General features: G+C 40.5%; 1 protein-coding gene and 1 pseudogene across 1 annotated transcript in view; one reads left to right on the top strand and one right to left on the bottom strand.

The window, feature by feature from the left end:
• Positions 1-5,936: 5,936 nt before the first annotated feature.
• Positions 5,937-20,404, top strand: part of CAMLG (calcium modulating ligand) — a 15,204-nt gene continuing 736 nt past the window's right edge. The window contains exons 1-3 of the mRNA XM_006888059.1: positions 5,937-6,154; positions 9,380-9,840; positions 12,631-12,696. Coding sequence (XP_006888121.1) covers positions 5,983-6,154; positions 9,380-9,840; positions 12,631-12,696 — 699 coding nt within the window. The 5' untranslated portion in view covers positions 5,937-5,982. The remainder of the gene's footprint in view (positions 6,155-9,379; positions 9,841-12,630; positions 12,697-20,404) is intronic.
• LOC102850716 lies at positions 19,197-20,250 on the bottom strand (annotated as a pseudogene).

The raw sequence follows: 20,404 nt of genomic DNA, 5'->3' as shown, positions 1-20,404 counted from the left end.
CAATCACTAGTGTCTGCTTACAGCTGTTTCTTTCTTTGTGTTTCTCTATCTGTGATCTCAGCCTCAATTGCCATGTCTGCTAGTCAAAGGCCTATTATTTCGTAAGTGGATAGCCAATCCTTCTTCCTAGTCTATCTTAATTTTTTTTATCATAGTATCTGACAGACAAGCAGTTTACAGAAAGGAGCAGATGAAAGATATTTACCCAATTAGAGAAATGACAAATAGATTGTTGCTACACATCTTTGCCACATATATCTTGACCCACCCCTTTCTCTACCAGCATCCCTTTCTACTTCTGCTGACACTATTCAACACCTCTCTCCCCTTAACCAGCTTTTAATGTGATGGCTTAAATCTCAAGTTGTCGGGTCTTCTGTAATTCATGCTGCTGCTGCCAGTCTCTTTTTTGTGTTTGTTTGATTAATTTTAATGAACATGTACAGAGACTTTAGATTTCCATTCATTCAGTATTGCATTGTTCTCCCTGCCCACCCCTCTCCTCCAATTCACTCTTCTCTTAGGAAAGTAAAAGAAAAATTCCTTCATTGCTATATAATTCCTCCCCCCAAGTACTACATTATGCAGCCTTCATTTTGGACTCCTGTCATGATAATAATACCTAATCATATATCGCTTTTAAACAATTCTCTCCATCATCTGTTTCAATATAGTATACATTATTTGTCCCTTCTTTCTCAGTCTCCCTTCAACCCTGATTTTAGTCCCATTTTACAACAGTGGCACTATGCAGTATTTGTCCTTTTGTGACTGAGATATTTTACTCAGCATAATGTCCTCCAGGGTCACCCATTTTTAATAATATTTCATGAGTTCCTTGCTTTTCACTGCAGTGTAGTATTCCAGTGTGTGAATATACCACAGCTTCTCTGTCCATCCGTTTGTTGATGGGCTTGTTTCCAACTCTTTGCTATTGTGAACAAAGCCATAGTGAACATTGGGTGGCATGCTTGGGTGGCAGGCCAGTCTCTTATGATGTGGCTAGTATCTCTTGAATTTAAGAGTCTGTAAGTTCAGCTATCAGATACAAGTGTCAGGGAAGCCTTCCTATTTCAGACAGTTCTGAGGAAAATCCTTTGCCTTGAACTTCTACTCCAGGACTGACTTCTTGAGGCTTAGTACCTCTTTTCTTCTATTGGCAGCAAGGTGCTGATAACATGAGGATAGTTTCCCAGGAGAGAGTGACATGTCCTCTAGACCTGGTGTATATGTCTATCTGAGTTTCATTGACTATGCAAAGGCTTTTGACTGTGTGGATCACAACAAACAATGGCTGACTCTGAGAAGAATGGGAATCCCAGAATATTTGACTGTGCTTATGGGAAACATATACTTGAACAAAGAGGCAGTCGTCAGAACAGAGCAAGGAAACACTGTATGGTTCAAAATTGGAAAGGGTGTCTGCCAGGGATGTATTCTGTCTCCATACCTTTTGAATCTGTATGCAGAACAGATCATCCAGGACACTGGGTTGTACGAGGAGGAATGTGGCATCAGGATTAGATGAAGATTCATCAACAGTCTGCATTATGCACATGACACAACCTTGCTTGCTGAAACTGAGGAGGACATGAAGTGCTTGCTGCAGATCAAGGACTGCAGCCTTAAATATGGTTTGAAGCTCAACATCAAGAAAACAAAGATTCTCACCACTGGGCCAATTGGCAGCATCATTATGGATGGTGAAGAGATTGAAATTGTTAACAGTTTGTTTACTTGGCTCCACCATCAACACTCTCACTACCAGCAGCCAGGAATCAAGAGACAAATTGCATTGGGAAAATTGGCTGTCAGGGACCTCTCTAAAGTTCTGAAGAGCAATGACAGTCTGGAGACTAAGGTGATTCTGATCCAGACCATAGTCTTCTCAATTGCATGCTATGTGTCAGAGAGCTGGACAATGACGAGGGATGATAGAAAAAGAATTGATGCCTTTGAATAGTGGTACTGGTGTAGAGTGTTGAATATACCATGGACTGCTAGTTGAAAAAAACAGGTTCATCCTGTAGAGGGTGAAGCCGGTCTGCTCCTTGGAGGCAAGGATTATGAAGCTTTGTTTGACATAATTTGGGCATGTTGCAAGGAGAAACTGGTCCTTGGAGAGGGACATCATGTTTGGGAGGGTGGAGGGACAACACAAGAGAGGAAAACCCTCAATGAGATAGATCAATTCAGTCATTGGGGTAGTGGGAGTAGATATATCAGAAACAGTGAGGTTGGCACAGGATAGAGCAGGGTTTAGGGCTTTTCTACATAGGGTCACTATGAGTCGAAAGCATCTTGACAGGACATAACAACAACAAATTTTTTTTCCAGGGAGATAACCATGATAATTTATGGTTCTGTTTCCAAGAAGTCTGAAAGACAGGTACAAGGTCAACTTACTGAAAAAGACTCATATTTGTCTCCAATCCCCAAAAAAGGTTATGTGACAGAATGTGGAAATTAAAGAATATCTTGCTGAAGATTATAAAAAAGATTGGACACTTCATTTTTTATGTACATTGAACAGTATATAGGTAAAGGACTTCCAGAAATTCAAGCTGAATTTAGAATAGGTCAAAACATGAAGGATTTAATTGCTGATGCCAAATGGATCTTGGGTGAAAGCAGAGAATACCAGAAGTATATCTACTTATGTTTTATTGACTATGCAAAAGCATAATTAATTATGGCTAACATTGAGAAGAATGGGAATCCCAGAACACTTAATTGTGCTTATACAAAACTTACACCTATAACAAGAAACTGTTGTCCAGACATAACAAGGTGAGACTGCATAGTTTACCATCAGAGAAGGTAAGGATCAAATTGGTATCCTTTCTCCATACCTATTACATAATAATAATAATAAAGTTGTTGTTGTTGTTGTTGTTATGTGCCATCGAGTCGCTTGCAACTCATAGCGACCATATGTACAACAGCCCTAAGCCCTGCTCTATCCCTTACCAATCTTATTGTCTCTGACACACCTATTGCCATTACCCCAGTGACAGAATCATCCATCTCATTAAGGGTCTTCCTCTCCTGCGCGGTCCCTCCCCCCTCCCAAGCATGACATCCTTCTCCAAGAACTGGTCCCTCCCTGCAACATGTCCAAATTATGTCAGACGAAGCTTCAGAGTCCTTGCCTCCAAGGAGCAGCCTGGTTTCACCCTCTCCAAAACGAACTTGTTTGTTCTCCTAGCAGTCCATGGTACACTCAATACTCTTCTCCAGCACTATACCACAAAGGCATCAATTCTCCTATCATCCCTAGTCATTGTCCAGCTCTCTGATGCACAGCAAGTAAGAGTCCAACATGGATTATATCATAACATCAAGAAAACAAAATCCTCACCACTGGACCAATAGACAACATAATTATAGCTGGATAGAAAAAAAATTGAAGTTGTCAAATATTTCATCTTGCTCTGATTCACAATAAACACCCTTAGAATCAGCTTTTTCCCACCTTCCTACTCTTCTGCTAAAGCATGCCGTAAAGTTTGGCTTCACCCCTCTTTCCAGGGTCCTTTTCTCCTTTTCTTTCTTTCTTACTTTATCTCGTGTGCATAGCCTACTCTTCATTAGCTATGCCTCTGTGTTATTGCCCTGTTGTTGTTGTTGTTGTTGTTGTTGTTATGTGCCGTCGAGTCGCCTGCGACTCATAGCGACCCTATGTACAACAGCCCTAAACTCCGCTCAGTCCTGTGCCAATCGCACTGTCTCTGACACTCCCATCCCAATTATCCCAGTCACTGAATCAATCCACCTCATAGACGGCCTTCCTCTCCTGCGCTGTCCCTCCACCCTCCCAAGCATGATGTTCCTCTCTAAGGACCGGTCTCTCCTCACTACATGTCCAAAGTGTATCATGGCCTGTATCAGACGCACCTTAGTCTCCAGAGAGACACCACTGCTCTTCAGCACTTTGGAGAGGTCCCTAACAGCAGACTTTCCCATGGCAATGCGCCTTTTAATTTCCTGGCTGCTGGTGCCAAGACTGTTGACTGTGGAGCCAAGCAAACTAAAGCTGTGTACAATCTCAATCTCAATCTCTTCACCATCCATCCTGATGCTGCCAATTGGTCCAGTGGTGAGAACCTTTTTAACTGTCTAGCTAAAAAAAAAAAAAAAATTCAAACAACATTGCTGCCAGGCAGGGACCTCTCCAAAGTGCTAAAGAACAACAATGTCACTTTAAAGACTAATCCAAGCCAGGGGTTTTTGGTTTGGGTTACTTTTGGTTTGCATCTGAAATTACTTGCTTTGCATCGAAAGTTGGACAATGAACAAGGATAAATTGTGTTGGTGAAGAGTAGACGATCCCATGAACTTCTAAAGAAGAAATATCCCTTGGAGAAAATGCAACCTGTGCTCCTTAGAGGCAAGGATGGCGAAAGGATTTCTCTCTCATATTTTGGGGATGTTGTTAGGCTGGGCCAGTACACAGAAAAAAGACATCATACTTGGAAACGTTGAAGGGTCACAGGAAGGGAGGAAAATCCTCGACAAGATAGACTGACACAGTGATTATCAATGGGCTCAAGTAGAAATGATGTGGACAGCATAAGGCGAGGTTTGTTTATAGGGTCGCTAGTTGTCTACAACTCCACTGGCATCTAACAGCAATAACAACTATGTTGGCCTAGTGGACAGAAAGTTATGCTACCAAGCCGAAGGTGGTGATTTAAATCTGCGGCCCTCAGGCTGGGTTCAAATTGTTTTCTTGTCAAACATTTTTCTAGGTGGTATAGCACTGGTCTGTGCATTGCTGTACAGAGGTAACTGTGGTTGCTGTGATGCTGAACAATGTGACACTGATGCGCCAAAAGTGGTAATGGGTACCCATGGTGGACAGTGTTTGCTGGAGCTTCCCAACTAAAACAAGCCTGGAAGCAGGAGCGGGATCCGTTTCCGAAATTTCTTGCACGAGCAGTGCTCAGGCCTTTCGTTCATAGGGTCGCTATGAGTCGTCTACAACTGGACGGCACCTAACAACAACAACATAGTTAATCATAGATGACTGGATGGCACTTAACAATTTGAGGATGCCTGGGAATAAATGAGGCACATACTTAGAAGAATTGTTGTTTTATTGTTGTGCAGCGTTACAACAATAAAACAACAATTCTGAGTCAGAACCGACTCAGAGCTGACCCTCCAGCAGGTCATCAGGGGTAGTAAATTTCACAGGAGACTGCTGTTTTCCCCCCACTGAAGCTGGTGGACTCAAACCACGTGCCTCCAGGTTTACAGCCGCAGCTTCTGATCACTAGGTGACCAGAGTTCCCTAATTAGAAGAATTTTAGTATGTGTACTGCGAGACATTAACGCCAAGAATACACAGCGATGCTGCCTGAGGCATCAGTCTGGTAGATAAGCATTCCCGCGGTTTATAAAGGAAGCTGCAGAACGTCACTGCAAGGAAGCACCTGAGGCTGCAACCTCCATTTTACTTCCTGGCACCCCATCTAGTAATCCAATAGCAAGAATCTATGCTGCAATGCCTAAAGCACGCAATTCCAGCTGTTCCACGAGAGAAGGATGGGCAGTCTCCTCTTGTGCGGATAACTGCCTCTGAAAACCTCCAAAGGGTCAACTATGGGTCAGTTCTGACTCGATGGTACACAAGAAGATGAACTTACTTCCTACTTCCACTCCTTTCACATTTCTCAGGCTCTGTTCAGTTTTATTCAGTTCCAGATGTATCTCAAGGGACCTGGCCCACCAACATGAGGAGTAGCGGTTGGAAGAATGTACCTGAAAAACAGCATTGCTACCCTTACCCAACATGGCGGCCGCAGAGTCCGCCGTGTCTTCCCATCGGGCTGCGCGCGCGCTCCTCCCGCAGGCTCAGGGATGACACTTGGGGGCGGGGCTACGTCGGGGAGGACAGTGCGCTCCTTGTGGGCTGAAGTCATCGTGCTGCCTCCACCGCTGCCACCACCACACCTTCCCCCTAACAGTGAAAGGAGAATGGAGCCGATGACAATCGCTGCGGATGGCGGGGACCACCCGGGGTCCACTGCGAGCTCAGGCTTGTCGGCTTCCCAGCGTCGGGCCGAACTGCGGCGGAGAAAGCTGCTCATGAACTCAGAACAGCGTATCAACCGGATCATGGGCTTTCACAGGCCCGGGAGCAGCACGGGTGAGCGTCTACGTTTCCCCTCAGTCCCCTGCCCACCCCTTTTGAGTCTTCAGGAACATTCTTACCCCTTCTTTCTGACCGCCCCTCATTTCTCTAGTTCGCATGTCTTAATTCCAGAGCCTGTCCTACTCCCCGAGGTTTTCCGGGAGCTTCTCGTTCAGATTAACCTGAACCTAGCTTCTGCGTGCAAATACTTAGCTCCTTAGTCCTCTGCTGTGGATCCCTGTCTAGTTTCTGTGAAAACGACCACTTTTTTTATTCCTCTTTGTCTCTCGTTCCTTGAAGGGTGCTCTATACCCTCAAGTCTGCTCTGCTCTGCCCACCTGCCCTCCCGGAGCGTTGCTTTTCATTTTATCGGTTTCCCTAGTGTCCACCTTATTTTGCTTTTGCTCCTTTGCCCACACCAGCTTGTCTTTACTGAACAGCCCCCTAGTCTTTCCTAGTGGGTGGGGAACTCTGTGGTCTCTGTCCAGCGCCCTCAACACCGAAATCTAACAAAACTCTTCTAGAAAAGATCAAACAAGAGTGAGCATAGTTGTACACCCAGCAGATGGGATTTGCCTTCTTGGGCCTCTTCGCCATATTCTGCCCTTGATGTGAGAGATGACCAGAATCTATTGAATTTCCTCATTTCATCCCCAATGATATGTACAATATGATTCTTAAATTTAGGCATGTGATAGTGTTCAAGATTCCCTCTAATGTTTTTAGTAATGGGCCTTTTGTCACAGTTGCAAGTTCTTAAGATCTTTGTGACTTGTAGTCTCTCCGCTGAACCTTTAAATATATAGGCCTGAACTTTTAGACAGTTTGTGCATTAGAGACTGAGAGCTATCAGAGAGATAAGAGCACCATTTAAATCTTCTAGAATAATAGCACAGCATTAAGAAGCTGCTTTAAATGCTTGCTGGGTGGCTCCCTGACTGCAGTAGTAAGATTGCATAAACAGTAGCTGTAAGCTATGCCACACCCTATACCGACAGGACTTAAGGATTCAGAAATGTCAAAATACATACTTTTAAAATGTTTAATAATTTTCTATTTTCCACCAAATATACTAGAGTTTTCAGCATTCCACCAAATAGACAATGCTGATATGCATATTATATTCTGAAACACAACTTTACATTTGTTCTGTGTTGAGTAAGACTCATAGTGACCCTATGATTAACAGATCTGAACTCTGCCCTATGTTGTGCCGTATAGACATATATATGTCCTTGGCTATACTGTCCATGAAAAGTTGATCCTTTGCTGTCTTTTCCTGTTTGTCTACTAATTTGATCCTCCATTTCCAAGGTTTAGATTATTTCTTCTTCTGGCATACTCTTGGTGATATCTTTATATGTGTAAATATATTGAGGTTTTTTTCATGGTTCTTGTTGTTGTTAAATGCTTTCTATGACTCAAAGTAGCCCCATGTATAATAGCTCTCAACCCTGCTCTATCCTGAGCCAGTGTCACTGTCTGTGACTCATTACCCCAGTTACTGTGTCAGTCCATCTAATCTCAGGTCTTCCTTTCCTATGCCATTCCTCAACCTTTCCAAATGTGATATTCTTCTCAACAGATTGGTCCTTCGTGACAACATGCGCAAAGTATGTGAGATAGAGTCTCAAAATCCTTGTCTCCTTTAGACTCCTGGTTGCCTTTGAATGTGAGGGGGAAATGAGTGGAATGAAGGTTATTTAAAAGTATCTATACTAGGTGGGTTTTCTATTAATAATGTATAAATATAGAGCAAAATTATAATATTTGTAAAATCAGTGCTTGATAGAGATCGTAACTTAAACATTTAATATAATAAACAAAGTTATGTTTTCTGTCAAAAAAAAAAAAAATCCTTGTCTCCAAGGAATGGCTTAGTTTTACCCTCTCTAGGACAGAACCTGTTAGTTCTCTTGGCAGTCCATGCTATGTTCAATACTCTTCTCCAGCACCACAACTTAAAGGCATCATGATACAAATATCTAGAACAAAATATTTGCCATTTCATCTTTTCTTACGTCTGCAGTTCGGTGACAATTACATCCATCATGCTGTGTAGCCATTAACAGTCTGTTTCCACATTTTTCTATCTGGACAATATCTTTTGATGATACCATAAGAAATTTAAGTTTATGCAGAATCCCACTACTGATTTTGATTCATAAACATCTGAGTTTTTGTAGTAGCATTTTTAAAAATTTATTTATTAATTTTAATGAAAGTTTACAGAGACTTAGGATTTCCAATCATTCATTGTTGTCCTTTTCTCCCTGCCCACCCCCTCTCCCCCAAATCACTCTTCTCCATGAAAAGAAAAAGAAAAACTCTTTCATTGTTATACAATCCTTCCTCCCCAAGTTCACTCCACTGTGTAGCCTTCACTCTGGACTTCTGTAATGACAAGAATACCCATTCATAGATCCTTTTTAAACCGATCTCCCCCCATCTGTTTCAATGAAATATACATCATTTCTCCCCTCTTTTTCTGTCTTCTCTCAATCCTGATGTCAGTCCCATTTTACAACAGTAGCCCTATGCAGTATTTGTCCTTTTGTGACTGAGATATTTCACTCAGTATAATGTCCTCCTGGGTCATCCATTTTGCATAATATTTCACGAGTTTCTTGTTTTTCAATGCTGCATAGTATTCCATTGTATGAATATACCAGAGCTTCTCTATCCATTTGTTTGTTGATGGGCACTTGGGTTGTTTCCAGCTCTTTGCTATTGCTAACAGTAAGCCTCAGTAAACATGGGTGTACATATATCTGTTTGGATGGCAGTTCTGATTTCTTTAGGGTAAATTCCCAGTAGTGGAATTGCTGGGTCAAATTGTATTTCTATTTGCAACTTTTTGAGAAAGCACCATACTGCCTTCCATAGTGGTTGTACCATTTTACACTCCTACCAACAGTGAATAAGGGTTCCAGTTTCTCCACAACCTCGCCAGCATTCATTGCTTACTATTCTGTTAAATTTTCATTTCTGAGATGATATCTCATAGTTGATTTGATCTGCATCTCTCTTAGAGGTAGGGATTTTGAACATTTTTTTCATGTGTTTGTTAGCCATCTGGATGTCGTCTTTGGTAAAGTGTCTGTTCATATCCTGTGCCCATTTTTAAATTGGGTTATTTACCTTTATCTTGTGGTGAGTAGCACCTTTTTTTTTAGTATCAGCATGAAGGTGTCTGCTTAGTGATTAATACAGTAAAATTTTAAAATCTCTTTTTTTTAGAAGAAGAAAGCCAAACAAAATCAAAGCAGCTGGACAGTGATAAACTGAACTCCCTCACCATTCCTTCAGTTTCAAAGCGAGTAGTACTGGGTGATTCAGTCACTACGGGAGCAACTGATCAGTCAAGTAGTATGGCCGAAGTAAAGGGAATCCAACTGGGAGACAAACTGGACTCTTTCATGAAACCCTCTGAGTGCACTAATGATGTCAACATTGAGCTCCGGCAGCGAAACAGAGGGGACCCCACAGCGGACAATGCCCAGAGGGATTCTCGGCATGGCTTAGAACAGTACCTCTCTAGATTTGAAGAGGCAATGAAGCTGAGGAAACAGCTCATTAGTGAGAAACCCAATCAAGAGGATGGAAGTTCAACAGAAGAATTTGACTCTTTCCGAATATTTAGATTGGTGGGATGTGCTCTTCTTGCCCTTGGAGTTAGGGCTTTTGTTTGCAAATACTTGGTAAGATAAGAATGTAAACTATTAATAAGGGGAAGTACAATATAATAGTGAGGTTTTTTTTCCCACCCTTCAGAGTTCATTACCAGTATTAATATTTATCTGATTATAAACTTTGCTCTTTAGTTTAATTGTAGAATGGGGTGCTTTGGTTAAATAGAGAGCCTAATAATAATTACTAGACTTTTTCTGTCATTCTCAGTACTTTACATAGATTAATCCATTTAATCTTCATTCTTATGAGGTGGTAATCATTCAAATGCTTGCTTTATAGATGAGGGAATGGCGGTTCAGAAATGTTATTTGCCTAAGGTCACACATTTACTAAATTAAAGCAGAGATTTGAACACAAGCAATTTTATTGCAGAAGCCAAGTGTAAACTACTACATTAGAAAAAAAAAAACCCCAAACCCTCCTTGCTGTTAAATAGGAATAACTCATAGCTGAGCAACCATTGCGTTTCCTGGGTTGTAAATCACACGGGAGATTGCCCGTCCTCCCACAGAGCTGCGGGTGGATTAGAACCTCCAGGGAAGTGTGACCTTTGGGTGCAACTCTCTGGACTACACCACCAGAACTTCCTACATACATTCATTAATTGCCGATTTCTAAATAACTTGAAACATTTAAATGTGGTAGCACATATGATCCAGAATCTGGTATATTTTTTTCAACGCTTCAAAAGATGTTTTAGCATTTTATGATACTGTGTTATAGAGTATCTGTGGTGATGCAGTGGTTAAAACTTTGCTGCTAACCAGAAGTTCAGAGGTTTAAGTTCATCAACCATGCTGGTGGAGAAACATAACCATCTCTTACGGTAAAAGTTTGCAGTCTTCATTCCCAGAGACCACCTTTTTAGCCAAGGAATGAATGTGCCCATAAAATGAAATAAATGGACAGCATATATTTACCTGAAGAAAGAGAAGGGCAGGTAAGGGTAGAAAATTTAGGTGAAAGGAAATGGGGAACCCAGGGTGGAAATAGGGATGTTCTGACACATTGTGTGGACTGCAGTGTCATGGAATACTTTATGTATGTACCAACTATTCAATGGAGTACTAATTTGCCCTTTAAACTTTGGCCTGAAGCACAGTAGAGAAAAATTCTTGTTAAAAAGTCAGTCTTGGAAACCCTGTGGGCCAGTTCTGCTTTGTCCTGAGGGTCACTATAAGTTAGAATTGATTTAACAAGGGCAAGTTTGCTTTTATGGTGGGGTAGTAGTATGTGTAGAGACAATTTTCATTGTTCCTTAATGTGCCAATGGTTCTTCATTAAAAGTTGGGATTTAATAATCTTGTTATTTTACAATGTGCAGAGGAATGCAGAAAAGCAGAGCTCATGATTCAGTATCTTGCATTTTGAGGTATTTCTGTTCAGTAGACTGTGGAAAACACTGATCATGTACCAGGCACATAAATATATTTTTCAGATAATTATTGTGTTAGTCATCTAAGCAAAAAGATTTTTAATATTTTTATGCAAATATAATCTATTGGACCGACTTGATTTTTTTTTTCTAATAAGTGGTCATCATTACAAAGAGCAGTGAGTAATCACTTTTAACAGGTGGTAGGTAAGCAGAGTCGCTACGTTTTGTCTTTTAATTAAGAAGCTCTGCTGCTTTTAAAAGTTAGGTCCTTTTTGTGTGTGTGTGTGTGTGTGTGTGCGCCTCATTTTCCAAGGGTTTTTGGTGTTATTTTTTTCTATCACATTTTTCTTTCATTTCTCACTGCTCTCATTATATTTTTACTCCTTCATTTTCTTCACAGTATTTTTAATTTTAGAAGTCTTGGAAAAGGTGCAACCAGAGTGCTTCTTGGAGACGAAGATAGCAAAGCTTGTCTCTCATACTTTGGACATCTTGCTAGGAGAGGTTATTCCTTGAGTAGGGATATCATGCTTGGAAAGGTGGAGAGTCAGAGAGAGAGAAAGATGAGTCAAGATAGCTACTATGATTACAGCAATGGGCCCAAATATGTCAGAGTTGATGAGGATGGCACAGGATAGGGCAGGGTTCAGATCTGTTGTTCATAGGGTCTCTGTGAGCCATACTTTATAGCACCCAACAACAACAACAATAAATATGATTAATTTCTGTTTTGTTGTCAGAGAATGCTTATAATCAGGCTGTTTCATCCTGTCTTAATAAAAGTTCATCATTTGAAAGCCAACAATCTGGCTATTAAGTTAATCCCTTGCCTCAAAGATTTAGGACTGTCTGACCTTGATTTGAATGATGAGACTTTTCATATGTGCTTGATGCTTGCTAGTTCATTCCATGAACATAAAGAACTTAATACTGTATAATGTTTCATGCATCTTCCACAACTAAATAGAAATTACTTCAAAGGTAGGTTTTTATGAGAATTTTTTTTGCACATTAAAGGAATGTGAAATGCTTAAGGAAATTATTTTTTAGTTAGGAATCCAAATCCTTGTATTTTCTTTACTCTTTTGCAGAACCAAGATTCTTTTCAATCACTGAAATAATCTCTAGGGGGCTCTGGTGGTTTAGGCAGTAGGGAGAGGTGCTGCCAGTTCAAAGGAAGGAGATTCAAAACCAGTAGCTGTTCTGCTGGGGAAAGGTGGAGCGGCTCTTCCTGTTATGCTCTACAGCCCTGGAAACCTGAGGGAGGGTTGCTGTGAGTTGGTTCCAATTCAATGGCAATAAGAGAGAAGATATTTTATCTACAGCTTTTGCTTGGAGCTTTATAGCAATTGTTATTTTGATTTATTATGACTTGAATGATTATGTTAGAAATAAATAATTTTATCTTCTTTCTTTACAGTCCATATTTGCTCCGTTTCTTACTTTACAGCTTGCATACATGGGACTATACAAATATTTCCCCAAGGTAAATTAATATTTTTTTTCAATTATAGTTATGTATTTAAATTGATTAATGGCTGGTCAATGCCACCTTTAATGTTTTATTTTTAATATTAAAGACCTGATATTTGCAAGAAATATTTGGTGAAAGTTGAAGAGAATATGGTTTTTTCCCTACTTGCTTGACTAAGAATGTATACACAGTTTTGTGAGGATTAGCAGCTTCTAAGCTAACTAGCTTAGAAGAAAGATAACTGTACTATATGATAAAATTAGTATAGTTTTGTTTTTGTTTTGCTGAAAAATGCCTGTGTGGACACTTCGTTAATAATTTCTAGTGGTTTTAATCTATTTGAAATAGTTTTAAGGCATTAATATAGAAAGTAAAAAAATAGAATTTTAATTGAAACATTCATTTAGAAATTCACCCTTGAAACAATGACTTTTTAAAAATTTGTTTTTATTATTATTAATTTTAATGAAAATTTGGACATTGGATTTCCATTCATTCATTATTGCATTTTTCTCCATGCCCACCCCTCCCTTCCAGTACACTCTTCTCTTTGAAAAGTAAAAGAAAAATTCTTTCATTGTTTTACAATTGCTGCCCCAGGTCCACTCCACTATGCAGCCTTCGTTCTGGACTCCTGTCATTGCAATAATACCTAATCACATATCCCTTTTACAGTTTTCTCCCTCGTCTGTTTCAATGAAGTATACGTTATTTATCCCATCCCTCTCAGTCTCCCCCAAACCCTGATGTCAGTCCTGTTTTACAACAGTGGCACCAGCAGTATTTGTCTGAAACTTTAAGTCATTGTTTTGCTAGTTAAAACAATTAAGGAATATTTATTCAGAAAAATAAATCTTTCCACATATTGATAATGCTCAGCACTTCAAGAACTATTAAGAGAAAAAAAAATGCAGAATAGGATTTATTCTATACTCCTTTTTTTTGTGGGAGAAGGAAGGATTTTACATGCACTAAAACTGGAAGAGTATACATGAAACTATTAACAATAGTTATTTCTTTATTTCATTATTTTTTTGTGTGTATCATCAAATCAGATCTGACTGGTACAGGAGGAGATTGTTCCTCCTTCTCCAGCAGAGCATCTGGTGGATTCGAACCGTGTATCTCTGAGATTGCAGTTGCAGCTTCTTGCCACTAGGCCACCAGAGCTCGCCAACAATAGTTATTTCTTACAAAGACTAAAGGGTTACTGCAACATTTAAATATACAAATGGGTTTAAAGAATGCACCGTTACGGTATCAAGGATTTATTGTTCAAAATGGCTTTCCTAGCCATTGACTTTGGCTTATACCTCATAAGTATGTGAGAATTTAAAATAGGGTGTATGCAAATTAATCATAGGATTATTTTTTGGTTAGTTTTTCCAGTCCCACATAGTTAATGGAGTTAGCAGCAAAAGGGAGAATCTCACTAACAGCAAGAAAGAGTGGACAGCAGGGCCAGAGATTTCTTTGCTAGGCAGACTGGGATCTATGGTTGAGGAGCAGCAGCCTCAGCAGAAAACAAGAGACTGACATGAGACAGCTGACTTGGGACTGCTGCCCCGTGGAGCCAGGGGCCTTTGTCCAAGCTTTCCGGAGGACAAGAGGAAGATGCCATTGTAATAGGCAGGACTAAGGGAACTTTGTAACACTAATATGAGCTGTGAGGCTGAAGGTCAAAGGGACCATGAACACATTTGAGAAGCTGTCTGGACTGAGGAATTGTATCCTGCTACAAACCTAATTGTTACCTGTTGACTTCTTTAACAAGCTCCATAACTCTATGAGATCTCAGTGGTCATTACAGTGGATTTCAGAACCAGGGTAAGATTGATGTTGAAATTAGTAGAAGTAAGAAAAAGAAAGAAAGAAAGAAAGGGAGGGAGGGAGGGAGGGAGGAAGGAAGGAAGGAAGGAAAGAAGGAAGGAAGGAAGGAAAAGAAATTAATTAATTAGTAGAAGTAGGTGGATGGGTGTGTGAGACCATGTCTGACCTTTGAGGAATTGGTTTTGCACTGTGCATGTTGATATGTACAGTTCCTCTTTGTGGAGTTAGTGGAGATCATAGATGGCCAGCCTCATGCTGCCTATACTTATAACAGTGAACACCCATATGTACCTACCATCTAAATTCTATAATTAATACTCTTCTTTTTCTCCATCCTCTCATATACTAAATACACAAAATGTTTTATTTTATTTTAATTAGGTTCCTAGGGTTTGCTTTTATTCTTTCTCATTTGTCTTTTTTTTTTTTAATAAAAAGATTCCCAAGAGCTCTGGTGGCCTAGTGGCAAGAAGCTGTGCTGTAATCCCAAAGGCACACAGTTCGAATTCACCAGATGCTGTGCTAGAGAAGGAGGGGCAATCTTGTGTGCCAGTCAGATCTGATTTGATAGTACAGAACAAGAAAAAGGAAAACAAAAATTCCTTTCAGTCCCTATATTTTAAAATGCTTTCTTATAGATATCTAAGTCAGCCTAAATGCCTACATACTCTAGCATACATGTTCCTAAGCTACTATTTGCTTTTGTTTAAAGTAGTAGTTGTTTTTAAGGTAAATTTTTCATATAGTGAAATGTACAGATCTTAAGAGTACCTTTTTATCGGTTTTGGCAACTTAGGAAACTTAAGTCCCTCTCAAGGTTTAGAACATTACCATCACCCTAGAAAATTGATCATATCCTCTTTCCAGCCAGCCCCAGCCCCACTTATCATACGTCTGTCCCTTTTTTTCTGTCATAGATAACTTGATACTTCTTAAAAATGAGACTGTTACAAATATACTTTTTCACTTTATTGTGTTTTCCTTCATGTATATTGCTTTTCTTTTCCCCCGATTCCTCCCTCCACCCACCATACTGCAACCCCGTGATTTCCCTCTCTCAGCCGCCTGCCTCCTCCCCTTCCCTCTTTGGATAGCTATACACATCTCACTGGTTATCCTTCTGTTTTTATGGTACTGGTCTTACACAGTATTTCTTCTTTTTTTTTTTAACTTTATTATTTTTGTGTGAGTGTACCGTCAAATCGGATCTGACAGGTACAGGAGGAGATTGTCCTTCCTTCCCCGGCAGAGCATCTGGTGGATTCGAACCATGCGCCTCTGGGATTGTAGTTGCAGCTCCTTACCACCAGGCCACCAGAGCTCCCCACAGTATTTGTTCTTATGCATCTGAGTTAGTTTACTCAATAAAATACTCTCTAGCTCTAACATCTTATATTGTATTTTTCAAAATCATTGCTCTTGAGTGCTGCTCAAATATAAGATTTCTTTCATTTTGTGTGATAATACTGAGCTTCGTTGACAAGAATAACAGCACAGGGAGGGGCACAACAGTGTCTGACCACCACAGACTTCACAAATGGAAAGAATGCTCATCAACAGCATCATTAGGTACACGCCTCTATCCAACATGCTCTAAACCTTGTCTGTCAATTCTAACACCAAACATTCCTTCCTCAGCATTTTTGCTTCTCTTTTGGGTTCAAGAACTTGTTGCAGTGACTGCATAAAACTAAAAAACAATACATAGGACTTGGGGGATTATTAGGGAAGTAACAAGTTACAAATCAGAATTATGAACAACTCAGAATATGGTTCTTCAGGCAGGACATCTCTTCTCAGCCATGCTAAAAGATGAGGCTCTTTTTCTCTGGCACTCAGCCTCTGCCGTGCTTGGGCAAGTATTCATAAAGCTCTTTTAGGTCTTCTTTTCCAAGTATCTTTCCACCAGTAACCCAGTCCCAAAGGTACTAGCTCCATGGATCAGGAGAGTCAGCTCCCCAGCTAGTGCCTGAAGTACCTACTCTGCCAGCATCCACATAGCTTCTTTGAGCCAAAATCCCCCAGCTCTGTCCAGAGCCCATCTCCTAGCACTGCAGCCCTGGCTGCTACCTGTTTTCTCCCTCTCCTAGTTGTCTCCTGTCAGTGAAGGGATCTCAGGTCCAAAGTACACATTGAACTCTAACTCTTCTTGATGGTAATGAAATGCCCATTTTCTGCCTCTGAAGAGCTCAGTTTGAGCCTGGAAGATGACAGAATTGACCAATCCCCAGGTTACTGGTCTTATTTCCATCTCTTTTGTTGCCCTGGAGTCAGAACTGACTCATAGCTGATCCTCCAGTAGATTTTCATAGGGTGTAAAATGTGTGATGGCATGAGAGTAGTGCAGGTTAGGGCAAGGTTCTGTATCTGCTGTTCTGTTGGTTACCATGAACAACCAGCTCAATCTAACAAGAAAAAAAAACTTAGCTATATGCTGAGAGTTACAAAGACCCTGGTTAGTAGAAAAAGCTACATCAAATAATTCACTGCTCTGCACTCTGTTGCAGTAGTTTGTACTTTTTTTGTACTTTATTGCTTGACTATAGCACTGAATGCTGTTTAATCTGTTGAGGGACATACTGCCTCTTACAGGTTTTGGCTAGTCTGACTAAAGCTGCTTAGAACTCTGTTGTTTGAGTTTTTGTGAACATAAGCTTTCATTTTTCCTGAGTAACTAGTTTTATATTTGAAATTTTTTGAACCAAGTAATTATCACCAAATAAAGTAAATATAACTGGAATCTTCTAAAAATGAGGCTAGGCTATTAGGTATTAAATATTCTCCCTTCCTCTAAAATGATTTTGACTGTGAGGTATATCATATTGCATGTGTGATAGAATGTGAATTCCTTTGAATTGCAATTGGGACTTTACAGGGGCTTTTCTATGATTCTGTTACAAATAACCCCTGCCTTCAAATAATGTTGTTCTGACTCTGGCTTTTGTTGACTTAAGTTTTATCTTATGATAAAATTTCTCTTTTCATTTGTCCCTTCAAATCTTGCTCATTCCTGAAGGCCTATTTTTAATTCCTCTTTCTCTGGAAATATTTTTCCAAGTTTTATTTATAAATAAAATTGGAGAAATTTCTTTTTCCTTTTGGTCCTTTTGCCACACATTATCTATGTCATTCTTTTAGTAGTTATGTCTTGTCAAGAGCTATTTCTCCTGTTTTGTGCTGTTGAAATGATTATTTACATCTTGCTTTTAAAGTGCTGTTTGTTGTTGTTGTTATATGCCATCGAGTCGCCTGCGACTCATAGTGGCCCTGTGTTCAATAGCTCTGAACCCTGTTCCATACTGAGCCAGTCTGTCTCTAACACACCTACTTCCTACTTCCTTTACCCCAGTTACTTGTGTCAATCCGTCTCATCGAGTCTTCCTCTCCTGCACTGTCCCACTATCCTTCCAAGCATGATGTCCTTCTCCAGAGACTGGTTCCTCCTGGCCACATGTCCAAAGTATTTTAGTCAGAGCTTCAAAATCTTTTCCTCCAAGGATCAGCCTGGTTTTACCCTCCCCAGGATGAACCTGTTTGTTCTCTTGGTAGTCCATGGTATGTTTGGTGCTCTTCTTCAGCACCACAACTCCAAGGCATCAATTCTTCTGTTATTTTTGATCATATTCCAGCTTTCTGATGCAAGTAATTGCAAAGACCGTGGTGTGGATAGGGACACTTTAGTTTCCAGACTGACATTGTTGCTCTTCAGCACCTTTGAGAAGTCCCTGACAGCAGATTTCGTCTTTTGCTAACAGAGCAATTTGTCTTTTGATTTCCTGATTGCTGGTGCCAAGAGTGTTGATTGTGGAGCTGAGCAAGCTGAAAGGGGTAACACCCTAAGTGTCTTCTCCATCTATCATGGTGCTGCCAGTTGGCCCAGCGGTGAGAATTTTTGTCTTCTTGATGTTGAGCTTCAGTCCATACTGAAGACTGAAGTCCTTGACCTTCTGCAGTGAACATCTTAGGTCCTCCTCAGTTTCTGTGAGCAAGGTTGTGTCATCTGCATAACGTAGGTTACTAATCAGTCTTCCTCCACATTCCTCCTCATAAAGCTCAGCCTCTGGACTGATTTGTTCTACATGTAGACTGAAAAGGTTTGAAGAAGGAGTTCTGGGGGCCTATTGGCAAGAAGCTGTGCTACAATCCCAGAGGTGCATGGTTTGAATCCACCACAATGTTCTGCTGGAGAAGGAGGGGCAATATACTCCTGTGCCAGTCTGATCTGATTTGATGGTACACAACAAGGATAAAAAAAGAAAAGGCATAAAGAAAGGATGCATCCCTGACACACACCTTTCCTGATTTTGAACCATGCAGTATTTCCTTACTCTGTTCTGTTGACTGATTCCTGATTCAAGTATAGGTTTAACATGATCACAGTCAAGTGTTCTGGGATTCCCATCCTTCTCAAGGTTAGCCACAGTTTGTTGTGATCTACATAGTCAAATGCCTTTGCATAGTCAGTGAAACACAGACATTTCCTCTGTTACTCTTTGCTTTCAGCCAAGATCCATCTGACTTTGGTGATAATGTCTCTGATGCTACAGCCTCTTCTAAATCTGGCCTGTATTTCTGGTAGTTCTCTGTCAATGTACTTTTTTTTTTTTTTGTCAATGTACTTTTCCAGTCATTTTTTAATAATTTTTTCCCCATCAGCAAGTGTTTTATTTATCAAAAGAGCATTACGCTTGACCTCCAAATTTGGATGACAATTTACTGATGAGATTCATAACTTTGGGATTACTCTGATACTTTGACATAGTTGCTGTATTTTAGGCCACCTCTAGAACTTCTGGAACACTGAGAATCTCACTAAGGCCAGGCATTCCTGACATTCCAGGCATAGGCATTCCCCCTGTAAAATTTCCAGGCATTCTTCTAGGAAAGCCACCTGGAAAAGCACCATATTGCGCTTTTGCCTAGCTTCTTCCTCCCTCTGGGAGCGTTCATGTTCTTCTTAATTCAAGTCTTCTTAACTCTCTCTATCCTCTCTTTGATCTCTTGCTCTTCACGTTTTCTTTCATACTTTCTCCAACTTTCTGCAATTTTCTGGGCCCGTGGTTGAACTTCTTTCAGCATTGCACTAGCATCTTCATCATAGTCCAGTTTACAAGCAAGGGCAAGATCATGTGCTGCCTCTTCCCAATGACCCAGAAGTCTGTGTGCTTTCCCGTGCCACTTATATGGCTGAGCTCAATCGGGATTAATTTCAATGGCTCTGTCACAGTCTCAAATGGCAGCATTTGCCTTCTGTAATTTGATGAAGACACTGGCTCTCTTGGCATACAGAATGGCTAAGCAAGGATTCAGTGTGATGGCATCTGTGAATAAGTCAATGGCTTTCTGAAGCTCACCTTCATTTAGGGCCTCAACGGCAGCCACTTTCTTCTCACTGGCCTCATCCATCATCTCTTCCTTTAGCGCTACATTTTCATCTCCCATTTCCTGAAGGGCATCGGTGTCTGCTTCAATCATACCTTCATTATAAATTTCTAGATTACTTTCCTCACTTGATGGCTTATCTGTCTTTAGATCTTCCTCTGACCCCTTGCTATCTGGTTTTTCTTCCTTGACATTTTCTTCTGATTTAGCTTTATGAGTATCAGGTGATATTTTACCACATACACTCTCCACCCACTCCTTCAGAAAGCACATTTCCTCGCTGTGCAGAATGCTAGGATCCTGCTTACACATCTTGACGAAGGCCCAAAACTCGCTCACTTTGTGGGGATCCATGATCCACAGGTGGCAGGAGGTAGAGGGCACATTGGCAGCTAAGACCTGATTCCAGACCCAGGCCCTGGCTCAGCAGCATGACCATTTTTGAGTAATCTTCAGCAGGATTTTGCTTGCCTGTGTTATCAGTGGTATTGTTGGATAATTTCCAATA

Source organism: Elephantulus edwardii, unplaced genomic scaffold, assembly GCF_000299155.1.
Source record: "Elephantulus edwardii isolate Elephantulus edwardi_28Jun2011 unplaced genomic scaffold, EleEdw1.0 scaffold00064, whole genome shotgun sequence".
Classification (NCBI taxonomy): Eukaryota; Metazoa; Chordata; class Mammalia; order Macroscelidea; family Macroscelididae; genus Elephantulus; species Elephantulus edwardii.
The sequence above is the reverse complement of the archived record's forward strand: the minus strand, read 5'-3'. Positions and strand labels throughout refer to the sequence as shown.